General features: G+C 55.8%; 1 protein-coding gene across 1 annotated transcript in view; it reads left to right on the top strand.

Annotated features, from left to right (window-relative positions):
* Positions 1-22,838, top strand: part of NTN1 (netrin 1) — a 171,236-nt gene that overhangs the window by 138,551 nt on the left and 9,847 nt on the right. The window contains exon 6 of the mRNA XM_077892661.1: positions 18,032-18,106. Within this exon, the coding sequence (XP_077748787.1) occupies positions 18,032-18,106 (75 nt within the window). The remainder of the gene's footprint in view (positions 1-18,031; positions 18,107-22,838) is intronic.

The raw sequence follows: 22,838 nt of genomic DNA, 5'->3' as shown, positions 1-22,838 counted from the left end.
GCCGCAGTGGGAGACTTGTCTGAGCATCACTTCTACCCCCCATGTCCCATTGGCCAGAACTCAGTCATGCAACCACACCTGACTGCAGGGGCTGCTGGGTAATGTAATCACAGGAGCTGCATGAACCTGGCACACTCTTCCTCATAGATGTTTGTTCACTCTGCTGACTTCAGGGGCATCCGTGGTCACCTGTGCCATCGTGGTGCCCCAGTCATTGGCACTGGAAAGAGATGGTAAACTGTGAGCGCCTTTCTTCGGTGTAGGAAGGAGGAGGGATGTGCATCCAGCCGGACAGCTGCCTGGATTTCGGGTGTAGGTGCCCCCCTACCCGGGAAAGTAAGCAAAGGCGACACCGGGTTCCAAGGCATGACCTCATTGGCAGTGGCTTAACCAGCTGGGCTGGCCCGCCAGCCAACCAGCCAGCGGACACCGCGGGCTGCAGGCATCCCTCTTTTATGACCTTCCCGGGGAGCCCTGGCTTAGCCTCCCCCTCCCTCGCTCCCCTGAATCACCCTTCAGCATAGACAGCGGCTCCGGGCCGTGTCCACCATTGGCTCCGGCTGGAGAAGTGTATCGAGAGCCAACTGGATCCCCATCGGGACGGCGTTGTTTTCCCTGCTGAACACAAAATCCCCCTGTTCACTGAGAGAGCCGACAAGGAGACCCCGTGGGGCTGGCCCGGTGGGAGCAGATTCCAGTGAATACAGCGCCCGAATGGCTTCAGCTTTTTAAAGACGAATACACAGGATAAGTCTGCCCTCCAGGCGGGAGCCAGAATGCAGGGCGCAGGGCTGTTACAGCGGATTAGCGGCCGCAGACTGACTCCGGCAGGTGCAGCCTTTTCTGCAGTTTGGAAGGGTTTAAGAAATCCGGATCCTGTGCTCTAAAGAAAAAAAAAAAAAAATGGGGATTTCTTGTCCCGCCAGGCTGGTGGTAGTTTGGAGCACTACCCACCCTGCCATTCCCAGTGGTCCTTGGGAATTCTGAGCCAAGGGTTTGTGCCCTTGCCTGTTTATTCATTCATCCCCTGCACATTTATTGAGGGCCCACGTTAGGGTTTGTGCTGGGTTTACAGAGAGGACGGAGCGTGGGGCCTCAAGTTCAGGGGACTGCAGTTTACGGTAGAGCCACGTGTACACATGTCAGCAGCTGCCCACGTGGTCTTGCACGGCCTCCTGGGGTCAGGCTTCCCCGAGAGCCTGCTGGATCTGTTCCTCCTTCCCCCAAAGCCCTAGAACGAGGTGGCTCGTCCCCCCTCCAGATGGGCTTCTGTTCCGTAATGGCAGGTAAGAAGAACCAGTGGCATAGCTAGAAATCTGGTGTCCTTGGGCAAAACCTCTAGAAAGTTCATCTAAGAGTTTACATCTTAAACAGCTTAGGGGCTCTGTATTCCTCTGGTTCAGCTGCAGAATTGGGCTGCATCGGAAGATGGGTATAGAAGATGAACTTGGCCATCTTGTGAAAGCCTAGACAGGTCCAGGTGGGGAGGGCAGGGCAGGGATGATGTCCAGCATGTCCACTGGCCTCATAGTGACCTCCAACCTCTAGGCCCCTCAGTGGCTCAGGGGAGAGCAGCAGCGCCTCCACCTGGACTGTGAAGACTTCTAGACCTTCTACAGCAGGGAGCGTTTGCATCTGTGGAGTCTGTTGAGAATTCTTTCCTTCCCCAAGGCAGATGCAGTACCTTCATTTTGGTCTCAGCGAAGATTTCAGTTTTTGCCAGGGTTCTTGCACAGCTGGGGAACAAGCATCCCCCCACCCGACCCCGTAAATACGGTTTGCAGACCCCTGAGGCATCCTTCACTCACCTGCCACGTAACGTTTTTTCTTTTTAATCATGGTGGGTGGAAGTCTTTCCCAGATGCATCGCCAACTTTCCTGCTCCCCGAGCGATGCCCATGGAACACGATTTCACCTTCCAGGATAGCGTGGTGGTTGCAAGATGAGATGGTGCGGGGATGCCGTCGTCGCCCCGCAGCTGTCTGGCTGTGCTAGGACTGCTGGCCTCTGTTCTCCGCGGCCCCCCCTACAATCCACATCTGTTTTTCTTGATCTCATGGTTTTCTTCTTCTTCTTTGCCTTCTGCTGGCTTGCTGCTCTTTCTTCCCAATGATGGGTCAATCTCTAGAGGGTCCCCCCACTCTTTAAATATATTCATCCTTGTGCTCGCTTCGGCAGCACATATACTAAATATATTCATCCTTCCATCCTTCCATACCGTGTCCTAGGAGTGGCACTAACAGCATCCGTGTCTGTAAGGGAAGGATCATTAAGCTGTGAACCAAGACCCGGAGGGATGTCCTTTGTGATGGTGGTCTGGCTGCTCGGCTCTGTTCCTGGTTCTCCCCTGCATTCCAGAGAACCAAGACAGACAGACAGACAGGCGGCCTCAAGAAGCATCTCCCAACTGCACATAGATGCCCTTGAAATAAAGAGGAGGCAGGATTAGTTCCCTTGGCTCTCACTTCAGAGAACCATGGAACAGAGAGGTTAAGAGGGACCAGCATGATGCGGCTCCTAAAAGCCGTGGTTCCTGAGTTTGAGGGAACCAGGCGGGCCTGGAAGGGAAGGGACGCTTGCTTCGACGGCCTTGAGGGCTGATCTATTGGTTCAGTGGGTGGTGGACGTGTACCGGTCCGGTCCGGATGGTGGAACGAAGGCCACAGAGCGGGGGAGGGGCTCAGCTCACGGGAAGTCCTGTGCAAACCCTAGGATCCGTGGGGAGACAGATTCAGGCTCGGCGTGGCAGCAGGGAGGGGCCAGGCTGGCCTTCGAGAACTCTCCCAGCTCAGAACGTGGACCCCCTCTGTGGCCTGTGCCGGTCAGTCAGTCAGTGGCCAGTGACAGGATCAACCAGGGACAGCAAGAATGTATCAGCTTTGTCGCGGAGCAACCACAGCAAATTGTTGTGTTCTGAGGTTGATTAGTGATGCCTGCCGTGTGTGTGGCTGGGGAAGCTGTGGGTCCCTGTGCTGCCTGTTTGCTTGCTCTTCTTAATCCCTGTCTCTTCTGGAAGTCCCCATTTTCTTTATTTTTTTTTTTCCCTTCTGGAGATAAGTTGCTAATGATGAAGCCTGGCAACAAGGAGCCCCAGGTTTCATACCTCCTTTCCTTTTTTTCCTTTCTCCTTTGCACTTCCCGGGGTGTCACATGACACAGAGGGCCGGAAGCTCACCTGCCATTTCCAAAGGGAGCTACCCCTGAAACACTTGCAGGAAGAGGAATCTACTCCCTGGGGCCCAGCGGCTTCTGGAGTGTGGCCTCTCTGCTCTTTCCTTCCTCTGGCTGCCTGGGAGCACAGCTGCATCTTTGGAGGCCTCAGCTGGTGGGACAAGGGGTGCAGTCTTGGGATGGGGTGTGGCTCGGCCTGAGAACCAGAAGCCCAGAGGACGCAGTCCCTTGAGAAGGGCCAGCCCCTTGCACCGGAATCAGCAAGGGTAACGATTCCATGGCTTTGGCGACGAAGACCCCTTGGGGTGGCCCTGCCAAGGGCTGAGGGGCAGTTGGTGTTGACAGTAGTGAAGTGAGTGCCCCCACCGGCCGAGAACCTGGGACACTGAACATTCTCAACCTTAGTCTTCTCGTGCTTGTAGTGGACATGGCCGTGGGGACCCTCATGCCTGGTTTCCTGAGAGGTTGTGGTTGGAAAGTGCTGGGTGCGGGCTGCCAAGGTGTAGACTCATCACCATGCAGGTGCTTGGGCTGGTCCCGGTGGCAACCTCCAAGGCCCAGGCCGGATCTGCTGGTGGTGGGGCACGGGGCGACCCCAAGGCCTGTGGGGCTGGTGGCAGAGCCGGGTCTGGGGCCATCTCGGGGGTAGGATGAGTCCCCTCAGCACGACTCACGCCAGCTGGGGAGGACTAGGGGGGGTGGGCGGCCAGGGGGTCAAGGGAAAATTCTGGATGTCCAGAAGCTGGTTCAGCCTGCCGAGCTGTCCTGCCTCCAGTCAGGAGGGCTTTTTGCAGCCCCAACGGCTCTGGGCAAGAGGCTTTAATCTAATTACATGCTTTATTTGAGCCAATTTGTTTTCCAATCCATCTTGTTCAGCAAGAAGAAAGAGCATGCTGGGGACTCATGGCACCCTCTTGTTCCAAGTGGAGATAGGGGCTGCTTTCCTGCCTCACGTGGCCGGCGCAGCCCCTGACCTCTCCCGGCCTGGCCACCCCACCCCCAAAACCGGGCTGGAGGCCACTCTGCCTCCCCCCCCACCCCCTCTGGAGAAGCTGGTCACCGCTTTCATCAGCTGAGGGAGGAAGAGGCCACTTGCTGGTCCCGTTTCCAGGAGGCCGAGCGACTGGGTCTTGCACCAGGAGGGACTGAAATGGGACAGGCGTCCAGGGCAGGTGACGCAGGACTGCGGGGCAAGGGAGGGTGTCTCTGTCCCTGTGGGGTCAGCCCGGCTCAGCATCCCGGGCCCCAGTATTTTGCATCTGCAGACGTATTTTCATAATAAGGCAGTGGATTGGGAATCTGTGTCTTTAAAGTCCAAACAAAACACCAAAGCCCTTCCACCTCCCCAGAGACGGGAGATTTATCCCCAGGCAAGGAGCCGCCACTCGCGGAGGGTCAGCTTTTCTGTTTCGCGTTTTTCCAGAATTATCTTTCTCCACCCTCCCTTCAGAGCCTCCTCCTGCCTGCCTTTGACACACACTTCGCGTTTCGGGGCGGGGTCCCTTGCAGGGCCTGGGATCTTCCCGGATGGAGGGGTGCCGGAATCGCCGGGGCTGCACGGTGCTGGTGGCAGCTGAGCACCCACACCCCCCACCCTCCCTTTTACGCAACTCATTTGACAAATATTTATTGAGGGTTTGCATGCTTTTCGGGCCCTGGGGAGAGAGCAGTGAACGAGGCAGTGGCCCTGTCCTCCGGGAGGGAGGCTGAAAAGAAACTAGAGCGAAGGGAATACAGTGTGTGACAAGTGCCGGGAAGGAACTAGATCCCCGGAAGATGGGTTTGTTTTTTCCAAAGAGTCAAAAGTTGGTCAGGACATACCTGAGTGAGAGCTGTAAAAAAAAATTAAGAAAAAGAAAGAAAAATAAATCTTTTAATTGGGTGGTGCCAGCAATACAGTGAGATTGGTCGTGATCCCTAAACTGTAGCAAAAGCCACCACAGCTACCGTTGCTCAGAGCTCACCTGGTCAGGCTTTCGCTCACGAGAGCTTCAAGGACGACCCAGTCTTACCCCGTTTCCTCAAAGAGCAAGCCCAGATTCAGAGAGGTGCAGTGACGCGCCCGGAGCCGCCCAGCTAGAAAGTCGCAGAGCCAGCATTCCGAGTCCTCCATGGCCAACCTGCTAACAGCGCCCCGCATCCTGCAGAATTCCGAGATGCACTGTGCCCACTGGATCGGATCCCGGGGTTCGGGTGGGGGTGGGTGCTCCAAAGAGGACAGACCAAGACCCACAGAAGAGCCCCCAGGGCCCGGAGCTCCAGTGTGCTTCTTTTCAGCCATTAGCTGCCAGTCCTGGCATGGGTAGCAGGGCCCTCTGACTCGGGGTGCCCCTCCAGCCCCCTCCAGCCCTCTTCGGGGCTCATGCCCTGTTTGCTGTCACAAAGCTTCACCGCTTTAACGGATGCCTGAGCCAGGACCCATGCTTCCCCGTGGGTGTTGCCCGGATCACTGCCGGGGGAGCTGGATGTGTCCTTCCTTCGTCCGGGGACCTGGGTTGTTTTTCGTTTGTTTGTTTTTAAAGATTTATTTATTTATTTATTTATTTATTTATTTATTTATTTATTTATGAGAGAGAGAGAGAGAGAGAGGCAGAGACACAGGAGGAGGGAGAAGCAGGCTCCATGCCAGGAGCCCGACGCAGGACTCGATCCTGGGACTCCAGGATCCCGCCCTGGGCCAAAGGCAGGTGCCAAACCACTGAGCCACCCAGGGATCCCCTCTGGGTTGTTTCTAAAGATGGTATTTATTTATTCATGAGACACACAGAGAGAGGCAGAGACACCGGCAGAGGGAGAAGCAGGCTCCATGCACCGGGAGCCCGATGTGGGATTCGATCCCGGGTCTCCAGGATTACGCCCTGGGCCAAAGGCAGATGCTCCCCACCCTGCTGAGCCCCGCAGGGGACCTGTTATGTGTGGGTTTGCTGGGCCAGGCAGCCTGGGGACCTCACAGGGGCAACTGCGTTCAGCTCCTTTGACACCACCGTGACCTGTGGGTCTAGCAAGAATTTGCTGTGGCCCGCGCTGGGCCGGGTGCTGAGACCAAGGTCAGCAGAGGCGGGGAGCCAGGCTGTTCTGGACCATCGGGTGGGCGCTAAGAACGGCGGGTGGCCCAGCCCTAGGTCCAGGAAGAACGTGACCGTGGGGTGGCCAGAGAGCACTGCACCACCCACCTGCTGCTGCTTGGTTTGGGCCGGTTTATAGTCTCTGCTGGGGACCAGGGTCAGGCCCCAGCCCTCCCATTGCTCATCAGTCACCGCAGGGACACAGGTGAGGGGGCACATCCCTGGGACGCCGTGTCTGACAGCCTGTCTCTGTCACCGCACCCTCCTAAATCCTGCCCCGTTTTACTGATGGGAAAACCAAGGCTCCAAGTGGTCAAGCGCCACAGATCACTGGGCTGGTGATGCAACCGCCTTCCACCAAGAACAGCGGCTGCCCCCATTGCCCCTCATGGGTCACTGCTGACACCGTCGGGGCCCTAAGTGGGTGCGCGGCCACGGGGTGCCACGGGGGAGTCTTGGAGAGTACCCGAAGTTGGAAACATTGAGGGTTGCTAGCCATTCTGGAAGAAAGAGGGGTGGGTGCTGGGGAGGCCGGAGCAGATGTGTGGGACCCAGGTGTGATGGTGCAGCCGTCCCCGCGGGTGGCTTTGACCAGAAAGGTTCGGGAAAGGAGGGCCCTGGGTGGGTTTTGTGCAGTGCGCACGCCGCCCGCTGCTGCAGGCACAGCAAAGGGACCCTCCGGGAAGCCCTGGGCGCCCGCGACCGTAGCTGGGGAAGGAGCAGAAAAGCAGGGCAGGGCTCCCCTGGGACGTGGGGTGGGGGCCGGAGCCCCAGCCTCTGTGCTTACCCAGAGCCTCGGGCCCCCGGCTTGATGCAGGAGGAGGCTCCAACACGTAGCTTGTGCCACTATAAACCACACGGGGTCTAATCCAAACCATACCCGGCCCCACGCAACCCCTCAGACTGTGCCAGTCACCTCCCTGCCCCCTCTCTCCATTCACTGTGTGCAAGGCACCCTGGCCTTCGTTCAGTCGCTGGGCTCTGCTAGGCTCCATCCTGCCGGAGGGCCTTTGCGCGGGCTGTGCTTCCTGCTTGCAGCCCTCCACCTGCCCATCTCCTTGCCCTGCGTGCTCCGCGCTCTCGGTCCCTGTGTGGTGTTCCGCTCTGGCGAGTTCTTGGCCGCTCTAGCTAGAGCCGTACCCTCGCTCTCAACCACACCACTGTGCGCAGTTGGCTGACAGCTCACTTCTGGTTTGTCCCTTCGTACTAACGTGTGTGCAATTGCGAGGGGATGGGCATCTGCATGCGCACACGCTTCCCTCTCTTGAGGGGTATGTAGCACTTGCAGCAGCGGACGCCCCGTGGATCAGGAATACGAGCATCGCCTTGTAGACCACGGGTACCCGCGTATGATGGGATCCCCCGGAAGTAAGTGGTCCCCATCCTCACTGAGGAGAGACTCACTTCAGAATGTTTTTAGTGGTTTTTTTTAATACAAGAATTATATACTCATTACAGTAAAATTAAAAATATAGATAAGCTGGGGCACCTGGGTGGCTGAGTGGTTGAGGGTCTCCCTGTGGCTCAGGTCGTGATCCCGGGGTCCTGGGATCGAGTTCTGCGTCGGGCTCCCCCCAGGGAGCCTGCTTCGCCCTCTGCTTGTGTCTCTGACTCTCTGTGTGTATTTCATTAATAAATAAAATCTTAAAAAATATATAGAGAGATATAGGTAAGCCAGAGCAAGAGTGTAAAAACCAATCCCAGTCCCATGGCTACCATTTCAGCGCATAGCATACTCTTCTAGAATAAAACTCAAAAACCCCAGGCGAGGTCAACCGGCCCCCAGGGACCCCCTGACCTTTGGCTGCGCCCCCCCCAAGCCTCACCAGCTCCCCTCCATCTGGCTCCTCACACCTGCCTGGTCCTTTGTTTCCCTGTGTGCTGCATGTGGCTCAGGCCTTGTCATCCTAGATGTCACCTCCATCGGCCTGGCCCTCGCGCCTCAGTCAGTCTCCATCTCTATGCCCGCTCTCTGCTCGCCATCTCCCCCGGATGGGTGTCGCTCTTGGGTGAGTGTGATCACACCCATGCAAATTACCTGTCCCCCTTCTGCAGTCAGGCCTCCCCCTCCACCCAGCACCTCCCAGAGTTGGCCATGTGGAATTTGCTTATTAGCCCAACCTTGGAAGGGAGCAAGCGGTGATAAATTCATAGAGGTGCGGGGTGTGGGGGGGACTGCTGCACCAAAGGGTGCGCATCTCTCCACGCTTTTGACATTTCGATATCAGTTGTGTTCAGGGAAGAGGAATTTGCACCCCTACCTCACCCGCACATTTGTGTGCACATGTGTGGATGCCTTCGCCAGTTCACAAGCCACAGGTCCTGTATTCCCATTGATTTGAGCTACATTTCTTTGATTACTTGAGATTGGCCATGTTCTATCTCCTTGTCCCCCTTCTCCCCCTTCTTGTGAATTGCCTGTTCTTCTTTGAATCTTTTTTTTTTTTTTAAAGATTTTATTTATTTATTCATGAGAGACAGAGAGAGAGGCAGATTTACAGGCAGAGGGAGAAGCAGGCTCCCTGGGGGGAGCCCAATGCAGGGCTCGATCCTAGGACCCCCGGGTCACAACCTGAGCCAAAGGCAGACTCTCAACCACTGAGCCACCAGGTGTCCCCTCCTTTGAATTTCAGGTTGCTTATCTTATTGATTCAAAAGAGTTCTTGATATATGAAAGATCCTAACCCATTGTTATCTGTCTCACAAATACTTGTGGCTTTTTTTCTAGTCATTTGCTTGCACCTCACACCATATATCCTCTAGCCGTCCATTGCTGGGGGCCGCCTCATTTGAGGAAGGGGGGTCCTTGGGTTTTCTGCCCCCGAGCCCCAAGTCTGGAGGGCACGACATTGTAGAGGCAGGCAGGGAGGGCTTAGAGGTGTTGGAGTGGACAGGCAGGACCACTGTGGTCTCAGAGAGATGCGTGGGCGCTTGAGAGCTGGCTGTGACCCCAGCTCTCCCACACCGGTGGTGGTATCCTGGGTGAAGCATTTGTGGGTGAAGATGCTGAGGAGGTGGTCTTACTGGGGGGAGGGCAATAAGTCACCTGCAGCCTCGGACGAGAGGCGAGAGCTGGCTTCCTGAGAAGTGCCTCCTCTATCCTCACCATGCCTTCGCTGCAGCGGCCTCGCTCAGGAGACCCCTGGACACCCACCGTGTGCAAACGGGGCTCCAGCCTGAGGACGTCCAAGCGGTTCAGTGGCTCCAGGTCCGGTGGAGCCGAAACTCACTTTCTCTGGACAGACCGACCTCACCTGCCTTTTGTCACCTGCTGGTGGGGAGAGAGGCCTAGGCGAAATGGATGGAGGTCCCTCCTAGCCTGACCCGCTTGGGCTCTGTCACCCTGGCCGGGGTAGGGTGTGGGGGACCAGGAACCCGTCCCCGGCTGTCTCACCCACCGTTTGGGTCTCGGCCTCAGGGTGGACTGGGCGAGGGCTGGTGTCCCTTGTGTGTCACCCTCACTGCCCCACCTTCCCAAGCCTGACAGCCCAAAAGCAGAGAGGCCAGGGTGCTGCTCAGAGCAAGAGCTTGGCTAGCTCCCCGCCCCGCTCCAAGGGAGGCGCCAGATGCAGCGCCCCGAGCTCTGACGGGGGGATGCCGGGCCCCGCCTGCCATATGCTCGGGGATGAGCTTCGATCCGGCGAGCAGGCCTGCCCAGCAGGATTCTTGGCACCTGGGTCGCAGGAGGGCAGACCAGAGGGGTGAGCTACCCAAGGTGGTGGGAGAGGAGGGAGCAGCTCGGCCGCTGGGATTGGGCCTGCAGGGGCCCCCTCTCGGCTCTTGGCTGTGGCTGGGCCGGGGGAGCAGGTGGGTGGAATGAAAGGGAGGTCGGCTGCTCCCAGGAGGGGCCAGGATGCCAGCCAGCCAGGATGGGCCTGCTGCGAGCCGCAGATGGCAGCCTCCCGGTCTCGGCGCCTCTCCCTGGTCCCCGTGTCCCTCCCTGGCAGCTCCCGTCTTTGCGGGGAGGAGGATGGGAGCGGCGGGTGACCCTGGAGCGGGGGGTCCCCTGAGAGAGTGGACCTTCTGGCTCACCCCTCGCTCACTCCTGGGGGGACAGGGCACGGCCAGCGGTCCAGGGAGGCTGGGACCCCACGTCGGGCCCGATTGGTGAATGGGATCTGCAGGGCCTGTGTGTCCGTGAGCTCATGTGGGTGTTTTTGTCAGGGTTGAACCATGGGACACTGCTCTTTTTAAAAAAATCGTTCTTAAGTTTAAGTTGAAAAGTGATTGATTTTAGATACTTTCACATGGTCCCTCTCACCAGTTTCCACCTTTTCCTGTTTCCGCCCAGATCAAGTGGCCCTGGATTCAGGGATTTCTGAAGATTATTATATCTCTTCTTCACTCAGACTCACGATCATTTACATTTTCCTAAAAAGTCATGCATTTCATTGAGTGCCCAAGCTTTCGGCCTAAAGCCACATACAGTAGTAGCCTCATAATTCATAAAATGTGCTTTCGACCATGATTATCTTCCCTTCCTTGTGACTTCATGTGTGTCTGATTTCTCTCTCATGTTCATAATTAGACACGACTGTATTTTGTCTGTTTTGGTTTTTTTGTTTGTTTGTTTGGTTGTTTGCATTTTTCATGTGTGGTTTTTAAACTTTTTTGAATTAATTAATTTATTTTTAAAGATTTTCTTTATTCATAAGACACAGAGAGAGGCAGAGACACAGGCAGAGGGAGAAGCAGGCCCCCTGTGGGGAGCCCGATGAGGGACTTGTTCCCAGGACCCCGGGTCACGCCCTGAGCCAAAGGCAGACACTCAACCACTGAGCCACCCAGGCGCCCCTGTGTGTGATTTTTTAAAAAGAGTATTGGTATGGGGCCTTTCCTGAGAATCAGTTCTTGGAGGTATTGACAACTGGTGAATATTTTCCAGGGTCCCACACTATTAGTTTCTACTTCTGTTAGTTTTTCTCTGGCTTTCTTCGGAGTTTATTTTGCTCATTTTCTAACTTCTAGAGTCGAGTACATATCTTTTCATTCTTTTCTGTTTAACAATAAATCCTATTTCTTTTTTTTTTTTTTTTTAAGATTTTATTTACTTATTCATCAGGGACACAGAGAAAGAGAGAGAGAGGCAGAGAGAGAAGCAGGCTCCATGCAAGGAGCCCGACGCGGGACTCGATCCCGGGTCTCCAGGATCACACCCTGGGCCGAGGGTGGCACTAAACTACTGAGCCACCCGGGCTGCCCAGTAAATCCTATTTCTTACATTGAGGTCAGGAGATGCGTCCCGTGTGCTTCCAGCTCCTTTGGGATTAATTTAGCATCCTTTTACTGCTCAGGTTACTGTCTGTTCCTTTTTATGTTCCTAACACTTTTTTTCTTAATATATTTCAATAAGATGTTATTCCATGTAAAATATTCTCTTTTTTCATTAATAGGTGAACTTCTTTGTTTGCTAGTGATGAACTTACTATAACATCTTTAAAGAAGCTAACTTCTTTCAAAGTTGTGAGCTTTAAAAACAAATTGCTTCATTTAATTATGTTCCTTTGAAATGATTTAATAATTTTTAATCCATTTATCAGTAGAGGGGTTGAATCTGTTTACAGGCATTGTTTTGTTTTTAGATGGTTGCTCTACTGTACTCTTGATTGGTCTCATTTGCTTTTTATATAATCCACTTTCTCTATTTTTCTTTTTTTTTTTTTTACATATTACCTATAATCTGAAAGTTTTTTAAACCAATCTCTATACTCAACTTGATGCTCAGACTCACAACCCTAAGGTCAAGAGTCTCATACTCTACCCACTGCACCAGCCAGGCACCCCCATATTACTTATAATTTATTTCCCATCTTCTTTAGTGCTTTGTGGTTGCCTTTGAGTTTTTCAAAAGCACTATTTGATCTAATAGCTCTTATTTGTCAGAGTCAAGCAGGAAAGAGCATATCTTACATTCTATCTGCTTAAGACTCATTCTTCTGCTTAGTTTTTGTTAATATGATATCTAAGTTTCAGACTACATTTTAGAGCTATTTATACTTATATATATTGATACTTACACACTGACATTTCCTTTCAAATATTTAAAAGTTATTTTGAGGGATGCCTGGGTGGTTCGGCGGTTAAGTGTCTGCCTTCGGCTCAGGGTGTGATCCTGGAGTCCCGGGATCGAGTCCCACATCAGACTCCTGCATGGAGCCTGCTTCTCCCTCTGCCTATGTCTCTGCCTTTCTCTCTCTGTGTCTTTCATGAATAAATAAATAAAATCTTAAAAAAAAAAGTTGTTTTGATATTTGCCTTCAGTTTTACGTATTTTATTTATTTGAGAGAGAGAGAAAGAGAGCATAAACAGGGGGCAGGGCAGAGGGAGAAGCAGGTTCCCCACTGAGCAGGGAGCCTGATATAGGGCTCAATCCCAGCACCCTTGAATCATAACCTGAGCTAAAGGCAGATGCTTAACCAGCTGAGCCACCCAGGCACCCTTGCATTCGATTTTAGGACCAAATATGAAATCTCCACATTTGCAGATTTCAGAGCCAATCACTAGCACATTCGTATTGTACAATCTCCACAAGACTTTTCCCTCTTAAACTCTTACTTTTGATTCATTTCATGGTTGGTTGGAAAACATTTTCAAGTATCTCTCTCAAAAAAGGGTACACGATTGGAATATTGTCTGCAGCCTTGCACGCTGGAGAATGCCATCTGCTCATGGTGGCCTACACACATATGAGACAGTCTTGCTGGGTATAAAATTCTTAGATCACAGACTTCCCTCCGCAAGACCTATGGGCATCACTCCATGGTCATCTGGCTGGCTTCTTGTTGTTGATTTTTAATCCATATATAATTTTCCCTCATCCTGGTATATCATATGTTGTACAGAGACATGTCTGGGTGTTTTTGGTCTCCTTAATATTTTTCCAAAAAGTCAGTGAATCTTCTTGTGCATATGTAGGTCTGCCTTTAGCTCAGGATTCTGATCTTTGATCCTTGTTTCTATTCCACTTGGCTTCTGCTGCATTCTCTCCCCATTATATGTCCCCCTGCATGTTCTCTCTCATATCCTTACCATCCTCTCCTTCATGATTTCCGCATCTTTATCTTTTTCCTCTAGAATTTTTGAGGGCTTCCCCAGTTTATTCTCTGTGTGTCTGAATCAAGTTTCTCCAGCATCATTTCTCTTTGCTGCTTCCAAAGTGAGTCTTAATTGTGCTACTGCGTTTTTAGGTTTTGGTTTTTCTGGCTCTTCTTTCTCTTCTGTGTCATGCTCTTTGTATGATCATATGGCGTCTTCAACACACCCTAGTCTTTCCTTATGGCTTTCTTCTCCGATTTCACAGAGGCTACGTCTTTTTTGGATTTTTTGTAGTCTGCCATGCTCATTCAGTTGTACGCTATCCATGGCTGTTTTTGAGCCATGGCGATAAAGTTTGAATACTTGGGATCGAGACCGTATGGCCTACAAAGCCTAAAATATTTACTGTTTGACATTTGAAGAAAAAAAACCTTATAGATCCTGCTACTAGCACAACAGCTGGATTCCCATCTTAGCTCCAAGCTGGATAGCAGGGGAATTGATGCAGCTCTGTCCCTACTGCCTCGTTCCTACCAGTATTTTCCCTTTGATTCACTTTGCTCTGTGGAAATGTGTCCTTCCATCTGCACTGCCTGATTTCTTCATTCTCTACGCCAATAATTTTGATAAAAATGCAAGTTCAGATATGCAAACACTGTCCTTCTGGGCCCTGCCTTTTCCTCAGATCCCCCTCCCTGGAGGAGGGCACCACCACCAAGGCCCCTGCCCGCTTCCTACCCATTTGTTTCCTGGCTGTTGTCTCCGTGTCATCTCCTTTTTCAAATCTTTCTGTTCATCAGACAAAAGGCTGTGTCTTGAGGTAAAACCTGGGACAGGTTTTGCTTGTTTCACCACCATCTGCCTTTAATTAATAAAGATTGCTCCCAGATTCCAACATTGGGTCATCTATCAGTTTAGTTTTTGGCATTCGTGTGAATTTTCATTTTTCTCATTGTCTTTACAGCTATTTTGGAACAAAACAAGGAGAGGCTCCATGGGTGACTGCCAAGTAGATATGCCATTTTGAAGGAGTCAGAACTGCAGTCAAAAGCTGTGGTTTGCCCATCTCGAAGCAGTCTCTGTAGCTTTGTGTGTTTTTGATAAAAGAAGAAAATGCAGGAACATTTTCCCTGTCCAGGGACCACTTGTCCGATGACCTCAGTTCTCTGGAATATACCCAAAACAAAGAGTCCACAAGCACAGCCAGATAGCTGCCACAGTGTCCATGTTCTGGATGTTATTCACTTTACCCAAAGGAGAGCATTTCAGGCTCCCTCGTTCCAAGCCGATTTACCCGTGTTTTATATACAGTTCTAACAACCTTGGTCTCTGTTTTCGTAACTTACAACCGATCGATCAGTCAGCGAATATGCAGGGGGGTAGGGGGTAGTTTTACAACAACATGCTCGGACCGCCTGGGTGGCTCAGGGGTTGAGTATCTGCCTTTGGCTCAGGGCGTGATCCCGGGGTCCTGGGATTGAGTCCCACATCGGGCTCCCCTCAGGGAGCCTGCTTCTCCCTCTGCCTGTGTCTCTGCCTCTCTCTGTGTGTCTCTCATGAATAGATAAATAAAATCTTAAAAAAAAACAAAACTTATTCTTACAACAATGAGCTCACTGACCCAAGAAGTATTTCCAAGGGATGGAAAGGAAAAATATAGGAAGGATCCCCCATCCCCTGCACCCCGCATACAACTGTAAATGCTCAAAGGTGGTGCCGTTTCCTGGAGGAACAGGCAGCTTGGGTTCCCTCTCTGAACACCCTCCAGTTTGGGTCAACGAGCACCTCTCAGCCTTTCCTCTGTCTGCCTGGGTGCCCTATGCACCCTGGCCCCTCCTGGCTATGGTTGGTTGAGATGGTGGCCCCTGGGACCCTGGCTGGGGAACTCTGCCCCCTGCACCAGTGATCAGAAGGTCTTGGGGGTGGGTGGGTCCCAGACAGCAGTGTTTTTTAAAGCTTCTGGGTAATTCCACCGTGTGGCTGGGCTGGGAACCAGGGCGTGGGGAGCAGGGGCTGTGCAGCCAGCCTGCCTCATCTCTGAACTGGGGCTCATTGGCAGGGCCGACAGTGTGCCACCTGCCTTGTCAGGACTGTCCAGGGGCTGTCATCGAGGTGCAGGCTCTTGATATTCACAGGGACGCCGGAGGCTGGTCAACTGGGGTCTGATTGGGCAGGGAATAGATGCCACACGTGCTAGGACGACTTCTGCCCCAGGTGGATACTTGGTTCTGGAAGGAAGAGCTGTAGATGTGACCAGGAGGGGAGGTGGTAAGAGCTGAAGGTGCTGGGGGAGGTTGTCTCAGGGCTCTACCACCGTGCCTGCAGCCCCACAGTGTGTGGCTTGCATCTGTGGCAGGTGTTCTAGAACCTTCCAGAACCCTGGGGTCTGGCTTTCGGGTGGGACTAGCCGTGCCTTCATCACAGGGTGCTGTGTACTTCAGGGCCCAGACAGAGGGGCCTGCAGAGGCGACAGGGCGTAGGTGATTTCCTGCCGACCGGAATGCAAGCCCTGACGCGGCCAACGGCTTTTGACTTTCGTAAAAAAAAGTAAAATAACAAGAAAGCGAGTTGAGAGGGGGCCCAAGGCTGTCCCGGGAATCACGTCACCCAGCACTACTCGCATTCCAATTAGCTTCCCTCAGTGGAGAGAGCCGAGAGGGATCGCAGCCAGCCCGCTCAGGACCACAAGGACTTACGCACAACCTGGATTCGGCGGTGGCTTTGCTGGGGATGTCATCTGTCCCTGAGCTGCGGGGACATGGCCAGGAGCAACCGTTCCCAGGGGTCAGCCTGGTGCTGGTGCCACTGGTGTGTGTGCACAGGCCTCCACCATCTCGCACTGACCCCCCGGGCTCTGGCTACAGTCTCTGGGCGACCCTGGCCCTGCATCCTGAGTGGTGCCTCCCTGGGTCACCACCCAGCAACCAGCCAGCTAGCACAAAGGATCAGCACGGTAGCCCCTGGTGTCCCTGGCAGGGCATCTGGGTGGGTGGGTGGGCCCAAGGACTCAGACCACAGGGCATCTGGAAGGGGGGCTGCTTATTCCCCCATTTCCTGAGACCAGCTCCCAACTGGGTGCCCCAGGAAGCTGGTGCAAGAGGCAGGGAAGGGGTGGGGGCTCCGGGCCGTGGCCGCCAGGGCAGGGGGATAGAGCTGTTTTGATTTTAACTGAGGCAGCAGTCAGTGAATCACAGGACCTAGAAGGAGGCCCTCTGAATAGTCTCTGCATCCCTGGGCGGGAGATCTCTGAATAGTCTCTGTGTCTCTAAGCCATGGGGGGTGGGGGGCTGCTGTGAGGCCCGACTTGTTTCCCTGGCTTTGCCCTGTGCTCCACACGAGTCATTCCTTCCGCGCACCTTGACTTGGCGAGCCCCTCTGCAGAGTGAGAGATTGCACCTACCCCTGGGGCAGTCACCCCTGTGTGTGTGTGTGTGTGTGTGTGTGTGTGTGTGTGTGTGACCTGTCTAGTCTGTTACCAGGATGCCCTCCCAGCTCACGTCCACTGCCCGGTGCTGTCATTGCTCCTAGAATATCCTGGACCCTCCATAGCCCCCGGTCCTCCCCCGCCACCCCCCACCCCCGGCGGTCTGGGCGTTGCTGGAACACAGGGTGCTCCTCATCCCCTGCTCAGAGCTTAGCTCCCTGCTCACATTTAAGATGAGGCATTGGTGGCGTTCGCTGAGACGCACGCGGCAGGGCATAACCGAGGGTGCGGGCGTCATGGCATCTTACATCTGAGTGCAGCGCCCAGCCTGGCCGCCAGCTCCCCGGATGCTGTGAGCAGGTGGGCTCAGTTCTCTTAACTGCGGGATGGGAAGGTCCCCCCACATCAGAGAGCGGTGGTGAGAATTGAGTGAGGCCCGGCACATCGGTGCCCAGCGCGGTGGTGCGGGGCGGGCCCGAGTCATTCCTTGGCCTCTGCGCTAGGCTGGCTGGGGGGCTAAGGGTGTCCCCCCACGGATCTAGCAAAGCAATCACATCACCTTGTCCGAGGAGTGGGAAGGGCCGGTGGGGAGACGGCCTGGCAGGGCCGATGTTGGAGGTTTGCTTTGGTGGGTGGATGGAGGCCGCCTCCCGGAGAAGCAGGCCCGATGCCTGGCTGCCCCAGGGCCCTGAGCTCTCCGCCCGACTAGACTCGGGCTCCGGGCAGCCCCCCGACGTGATCCCTGGCGGCCGGACGCAGGCCCCGCAGCCCTGCCTCTCAGCAGTTGGGCCCATTAGAACTGAACTCTTCTTCATGGGGCATTCTATTTGCACACTCCAGTAGAGTGGACACCAAAGGGGTTTTCTAATGCTTCATGGGCTGCTAATTTCCTCCGTGACCTCTTTTGTTGGGGTCTGACCCCAGCCAGAGGCTCCGCGCCGTGAAAGCCAGCGCCTGACACAGACCTAGGGCACGGGGTGACAATGAGGCCTCTATCGCCTTTAATCAGGCTCCGGTTGTGTCTTAAGAATGGGGTGGGGGGAGTTTGTGTGGTGCTCAGAAGCCTTGGGTGGCACAATACGGGAGCCCCCAGCGTGCCCCACGGAGGCCAAGGGGGCTCCAGTTGGCGGCTGAAGGACTCGGCAGGCCACAGGGGGGTGGGCCGGGCGGGGGCCCCTTTGTCCCAAGCGCCTCTTTAGAAGGCCAGGCCTGCCCTGAATGGCCGCCCGCCCGGCCCATGGGTATCACAGGCCTCTGGGGATCTGGGGGGGCGGCCCCCCAGCCTATTCATCGCCAGTCTAATTAGGTTTTGTCTGTGTTCTCCGTCCCCTGCAGACTGTGATTCCTACTGCAAGGCTTCCAAAGGAAAGCTGAAGATTAACATGAAAAAGTATTGCAGGAAGGACTATGGTGAGTGCCAGTCCCCTTGTCTGGCGGGCCGGCGGGGCCACGTGACTGGCCAGGAGCTGGGCGCAGGGCGCAGGTGGCCCTGGCTACATGCGGGCCACGGAGTCTCTGGGACGGGACAGGGCCCAGGCTGGCGGGATCCCACACCCGAGGAACTTGTCAGCTCTTGCACCACGGCCCTCAGAGGCAAGGGGTCGTGAGGGGCCACAGGGGTGTGAGGGTTGGGTTCTTCCCCTCCACCTCCACTTACCCTACCCCATCCCACCCCTGCCCGGGCAGGGTGGAGAATCTGGCATCCAGGCCAGTGGGGCTCCTCTGGCGGCTGGGATTCCCTGCCTGGCCTCCAGCCTTCAGTTTACCCCGGGTGGGGGGCTGTGGCCTCAGAACTCGTCACTTTACCTGTCTGGTCTCGGGTGCCCTCAAAGTACTGTGGGCTTTCAACTCGAGTGTTGCTCAGAGTGGGGCCCTCCAGGCCTCAGGAAAGGGGGCGGAGGGTCCGTGGGTTTAAAACTGCTATTCTGGAAGCCACCTCCTTCCAAAGATTGACTCCGCAGAGGGGTAAGTCTGTGTTTTAAATGGTTCGCTGAAGTTTGAACACAGCTTGCTGGGCTGGGGGTGGGGGGGGCCCTTGAGGGTGTTTTGCAGCCGGGACCTGTGGGGCTGACAGCTCTGTCCCTTGAGCCATCAGGCCCCCTTCCCCGGGAAGGGCTGACCCGGCTCTGCGCTCCCTCTGTCCCCATCCTCCCTGCACCCCTCTGCCAGGCCGCCCCTGCCCGCCTTCTGTAGGCACCTGCCGAGAAGCTCCTCGGTCCGGCCCACCCTGGGGGACCTAAGGAGCCGGCTTTGTGGCTTCTGATCCCTGAGAATTTCTGGGTAGCCTGGAGGCCCAGGCTAGCCAGACACCACGTGATGAGGGGGCGGTCTGGGGACCTGCAGGAGGAGGGGAGCCCCTTGAGGTCCCGGTGCACAGGTGTGCAGAGAGTGGGGGGCGCTGCAGAGCTGGCCCAGCAAAGAGAAGTCCCCAGAGGATCTGCTGGCAGAGCCGGGGAGGGCCCCCCATGCAGAGATGCGGGCGTCCACGTGGGCAGCCGAGGCCCCTGTCACCCGGCCAGGAGGTCGCTGCCGCAGCCTGGATGCAGGCCCAGGGGCCCTGAACCTGGGCCTGGCGCCTCCCACCTCCTAACCTATGGGTCCTGCTGATTTGGGTGGAGGGCTGGGCCTTCCTCTTTCTGGCCACCGACCGTCCCCTCTGCAGCTGACCCCAGAGACAGATCCCTCACCCGAGGCCTTGGCGGGCCTGTGTACCCCACACCACTCTGGCCTCTCTCTGCTGCCCGGCTTTCCATTCTGCCCTGGTCACATTCCTCCTCCAGGACCTGGGGCGCCTCCGTTGCTTTTCTGAGCCTTGGATCCCCTGTGTGCAGCATGGATCGTGTCTGCAAGCTGGAAGTAGCCAGCATGGGGCCAGGTGCCCGCCGGGGGTGCTCCCAGGGAGGAACCACCTCTGCTGGTCCAGAGGTATCAGGGCGGGAAGGGAGGGAGGAAGAAGTGGAGCTGGGAGAGAACCTTCGTCCATCCCTGCCTGACTCAGGGGCGTCCAGCAGCCCACCCTGCTGTCTCACCTGGGCTGGCCGTTGGAGCCAAACGTGGGTTGTGTTCTTTCCTAAGGCCAAGCTTTGGGACCTTTTGCATAACAGATGCATGAGGAGGCCTGAAGGAACCCAGAGCAATTTTGAGATCGTCTAAAACTTTGTCATTGTACACCGTGTGAGCGTGTGTGTGCACGGATACACACCCATGCGTGTGTACATGCACAGTATGCCTACCCCACCCTGGGGCCCAGAGCACACGCCCCCAGGCCGCCTGGCCTACCCCTCGATACAGCCAGAGCAACTGGCACCAGGCTTAGTGTGTCCACAAGTGGTCAGGCCGCTGGTGGGCCTGCTCCACAACCCCGTGGGGCCCTCGGCAAGTCCCCCAAAGCCCCTTTCAAGTGTTTGCATCCGGGGCAATGCAGAAACTTCTGAGTCCCATGGGAGTGCGGTTTGAAGGTAAAGGGAGTGCTGTCTCTAAGCCTTGGTGACGGCCATGGGGAGAGGCCCCTCGTAGGGTCCCATCCCCCCAGCCCCGAGCTGCCTGCCTCTGTTGGGGTCTTCCACAGGGACATCTGCTGCCCCTCCAACCTTTCTGAGGGACGAGGGCTCAGGCAAGTAGGCCCGAGGGTCCTGTTGTTTTGGGGCCTGGGGTTCATGCACGAGGTGTCTACACAGGCCCAGAGAGCCAGGGTGCATAGAGGAGAGCCCTGCCCAGAACGTGGCGGGGCCGGAGAAGAGCGGGTGTACTTGGAGCAGACACTTTGAGAGGGGCTGGAGGGGAGTTGGCCCGCAGCCCCTGTTCTGTTCTTAAATTGCAGAAAGGAAAAAGACTTTGCAAAAGTTACCGGAATAGTTCCCGTGTGCCACCTGGTTCTATCTGACTCGGCCCCACTTTGTTCCCTTGTCACTTCTTTTCACTCCTGTTGAATTCAGCTTCTCTGACTCCTGATGTTCTCTGGGGGACACCTGTCCCCCTTGGCTCCCTCCTGGCCCCCTACCAGCAGGCAGGAATACCCTCTTTTTGCCAAAGGGGGTGGACACCTCTTTATGAACTCAGAGGGGTTCCCACAGGCCCTCCCTGGGCTCTGCACCTGCTGTGCACCCGTCTCCCCTGCATCAGGCCCCTCTTTCTGGGGGTGCCGAGCGTGGGGCACAGCCTCTGGCTTCCTTCTGCCCTCAACTCCGGGCCTGATGGCCCTTCCCCTCCTGCCAGCACCTGACTCCTTCTGGATCCTCTGCGTGAGGCAGGTGTCACCAGCGGCTGGCTTCACATCCCTCGTGTCACAGGAGGGGACACAGGCCCAGCTGGTGGGTGTGACTTGCCCACGGGGCCCGTCCTCCCTCTCCGTCCGCGGCGGCCTGCCCTGGGTCTCTCATCTCACATCCTGTTTAGCCCCAAGGCTGAGAGGGGTGAGGAGATAGATGCCCGGCGTGGCCCCCTTTGCGAAACCTCACGTGGCCGCCCAGCTCCTGCCCTGCACTTCCTGCCAGGCGCACTGCACTGGCGCCCACAGTTCTATTGCTGCGCCCCACACGGGGAGCAGCAGATGCCAGACAGGAGTCGGGTGCCCCCTCGGGGAGCTGATGAGCTCAGAAACTCTTCCTGTCCTCCAAAGACCCTCGAGGGCTTCTGGTCCCTAGGACTTCTCCTGACTCTTTTGGGATCCCCTGAAAGTTGGGGAGCAGTTAGGGAGCTAAGGCCTGCTTAGCGGCCGGCCAAGGGGACTGGGGACTGGGGACCGGACTTCGAGGGGCTGCATATTCTCCGCGCTGACACCCTGCAGGGAGCCAATTAGAAATCCTGCTTCTTTCACTTGTAGCCAGTGCGCTGGATGTTCCAGAAGCTGCTAATTAGTACCTCGGGGTGGTGGCCCTTGCCAGGTGAAGAGCAGGCCCCAGGCACCCTTCTTCCCGCTGGGACGTGGCTCTGGGCCTCGGGGAGCTGGGCTGCGTGGGGTGGCCGCTCTGGCATGTTCCTGACGAGAGGGGGCCCAGGCAGAACCAGAGGCCTGGCGGGGGGGCTCGGGCCTGAGCCCGCCATGCTGCTCACACCCAGTGTCCCCAGCGGGGAGGTGGCCCGTTCTGTTCCCATGTGCGGGGACGGGGCGCCAGGCCCACCGTCTGCAGGTGCAGCTCCTGATGTGCTACGGGGTTGTGGGCGGACCCACAACCATAGTGTCGTCAAGGCGCACACTATGTCCTCCTAGGTGAGGCCCAACCACTGCCCAGCCCCCCAGGCGCCATCTGCTCGGGGCAGGGGTGCGGGGCGACGCTGGGGTGTGCGGCCCCCAGCCCCGTGGTCCCTGGGCGATCCGGCCCGCAGCACAGTGACGGACGGCTGTGCTCAGAAGAGTGTTCGCGTTACTGTCCAGGGTCTTAGCAACGTCCTCCTCGGGGCACCTCGCCTGGGGGGGCCTTCCTTGGGGTGACTGCCACTGGTGAGTGCGCACGCGCTGGTGTGCAAGTGTAGGTGTGATCGTGTGAGCAAGTGTGTGTTTGCTCGTGGATGTGAGTGCATGGGTGTGAGTGCAGGTATGTGTGCATGGGTGGGCTCCTGTGGATTTGCTTGTGTGATGTGCACACGTGTGTGGGTGTGCAAGTGTAGATGTGCTAGTGTGACAGTATTTGAGCACTGCATCTGTTCTTGTGAGTGTGTATATGCTAGTGTGTGTGCGCAGATGTGTGGTGTGCCTGTGTGTGCATGTGCTCATGTGGATGTGCATGTGTGAGTGCACATGTGAGTGTATGTGTGTGACGGCATTGTGGGTGTGCATGGGTGGGCTCTGTGAGTGTGCGTGTGTGTGCACATGTGATAATATGTGAGCGTATGTTACTGTGTGTGCAGGTGTGTGTATATACTAGTGTGTAGATTTGTGGGTGTGTGTGTGTGTGCGCACACGTGACTGTGGCAGTGTGTGTGGGTGTCCCTGTGTGGTGTATGAGGATGTGCAGGTGTGGGTATGCTCATGGGTGGGCACGTGTGTGTGACTGCATGAGTGTATGTGAGTGTGACCTGCATGTATGACCACGTGCGTTGGAGCAGGAGTGCTCATGTGACAGCTTGTGTGTGAGCAGGGGTGTGCCTGTGTGCGTGTTGCACATCTGTGTGCATGCACGAGTTCATTGTGAAGTCTGCAACC

This window comes from Canis aureus, chromosome 3 (assembly GCF_053574225.1).
Source record: "Canis aureus isolate CA01 chromosome 3, VMU_Caureus_v.1.0, whole genome shotgun sequence".
In the NCBI taxonomy this organism is placed as follows: Eukaryota; Metazoa; Chordata; class Mammalia; order Carnivora; family Canidae; genus Canis; species Canis aureus.
Note: the sequence above shows the minus strand (reverse complement) of the source record. Positions and strands in the feature narration are given on the sequence as shown.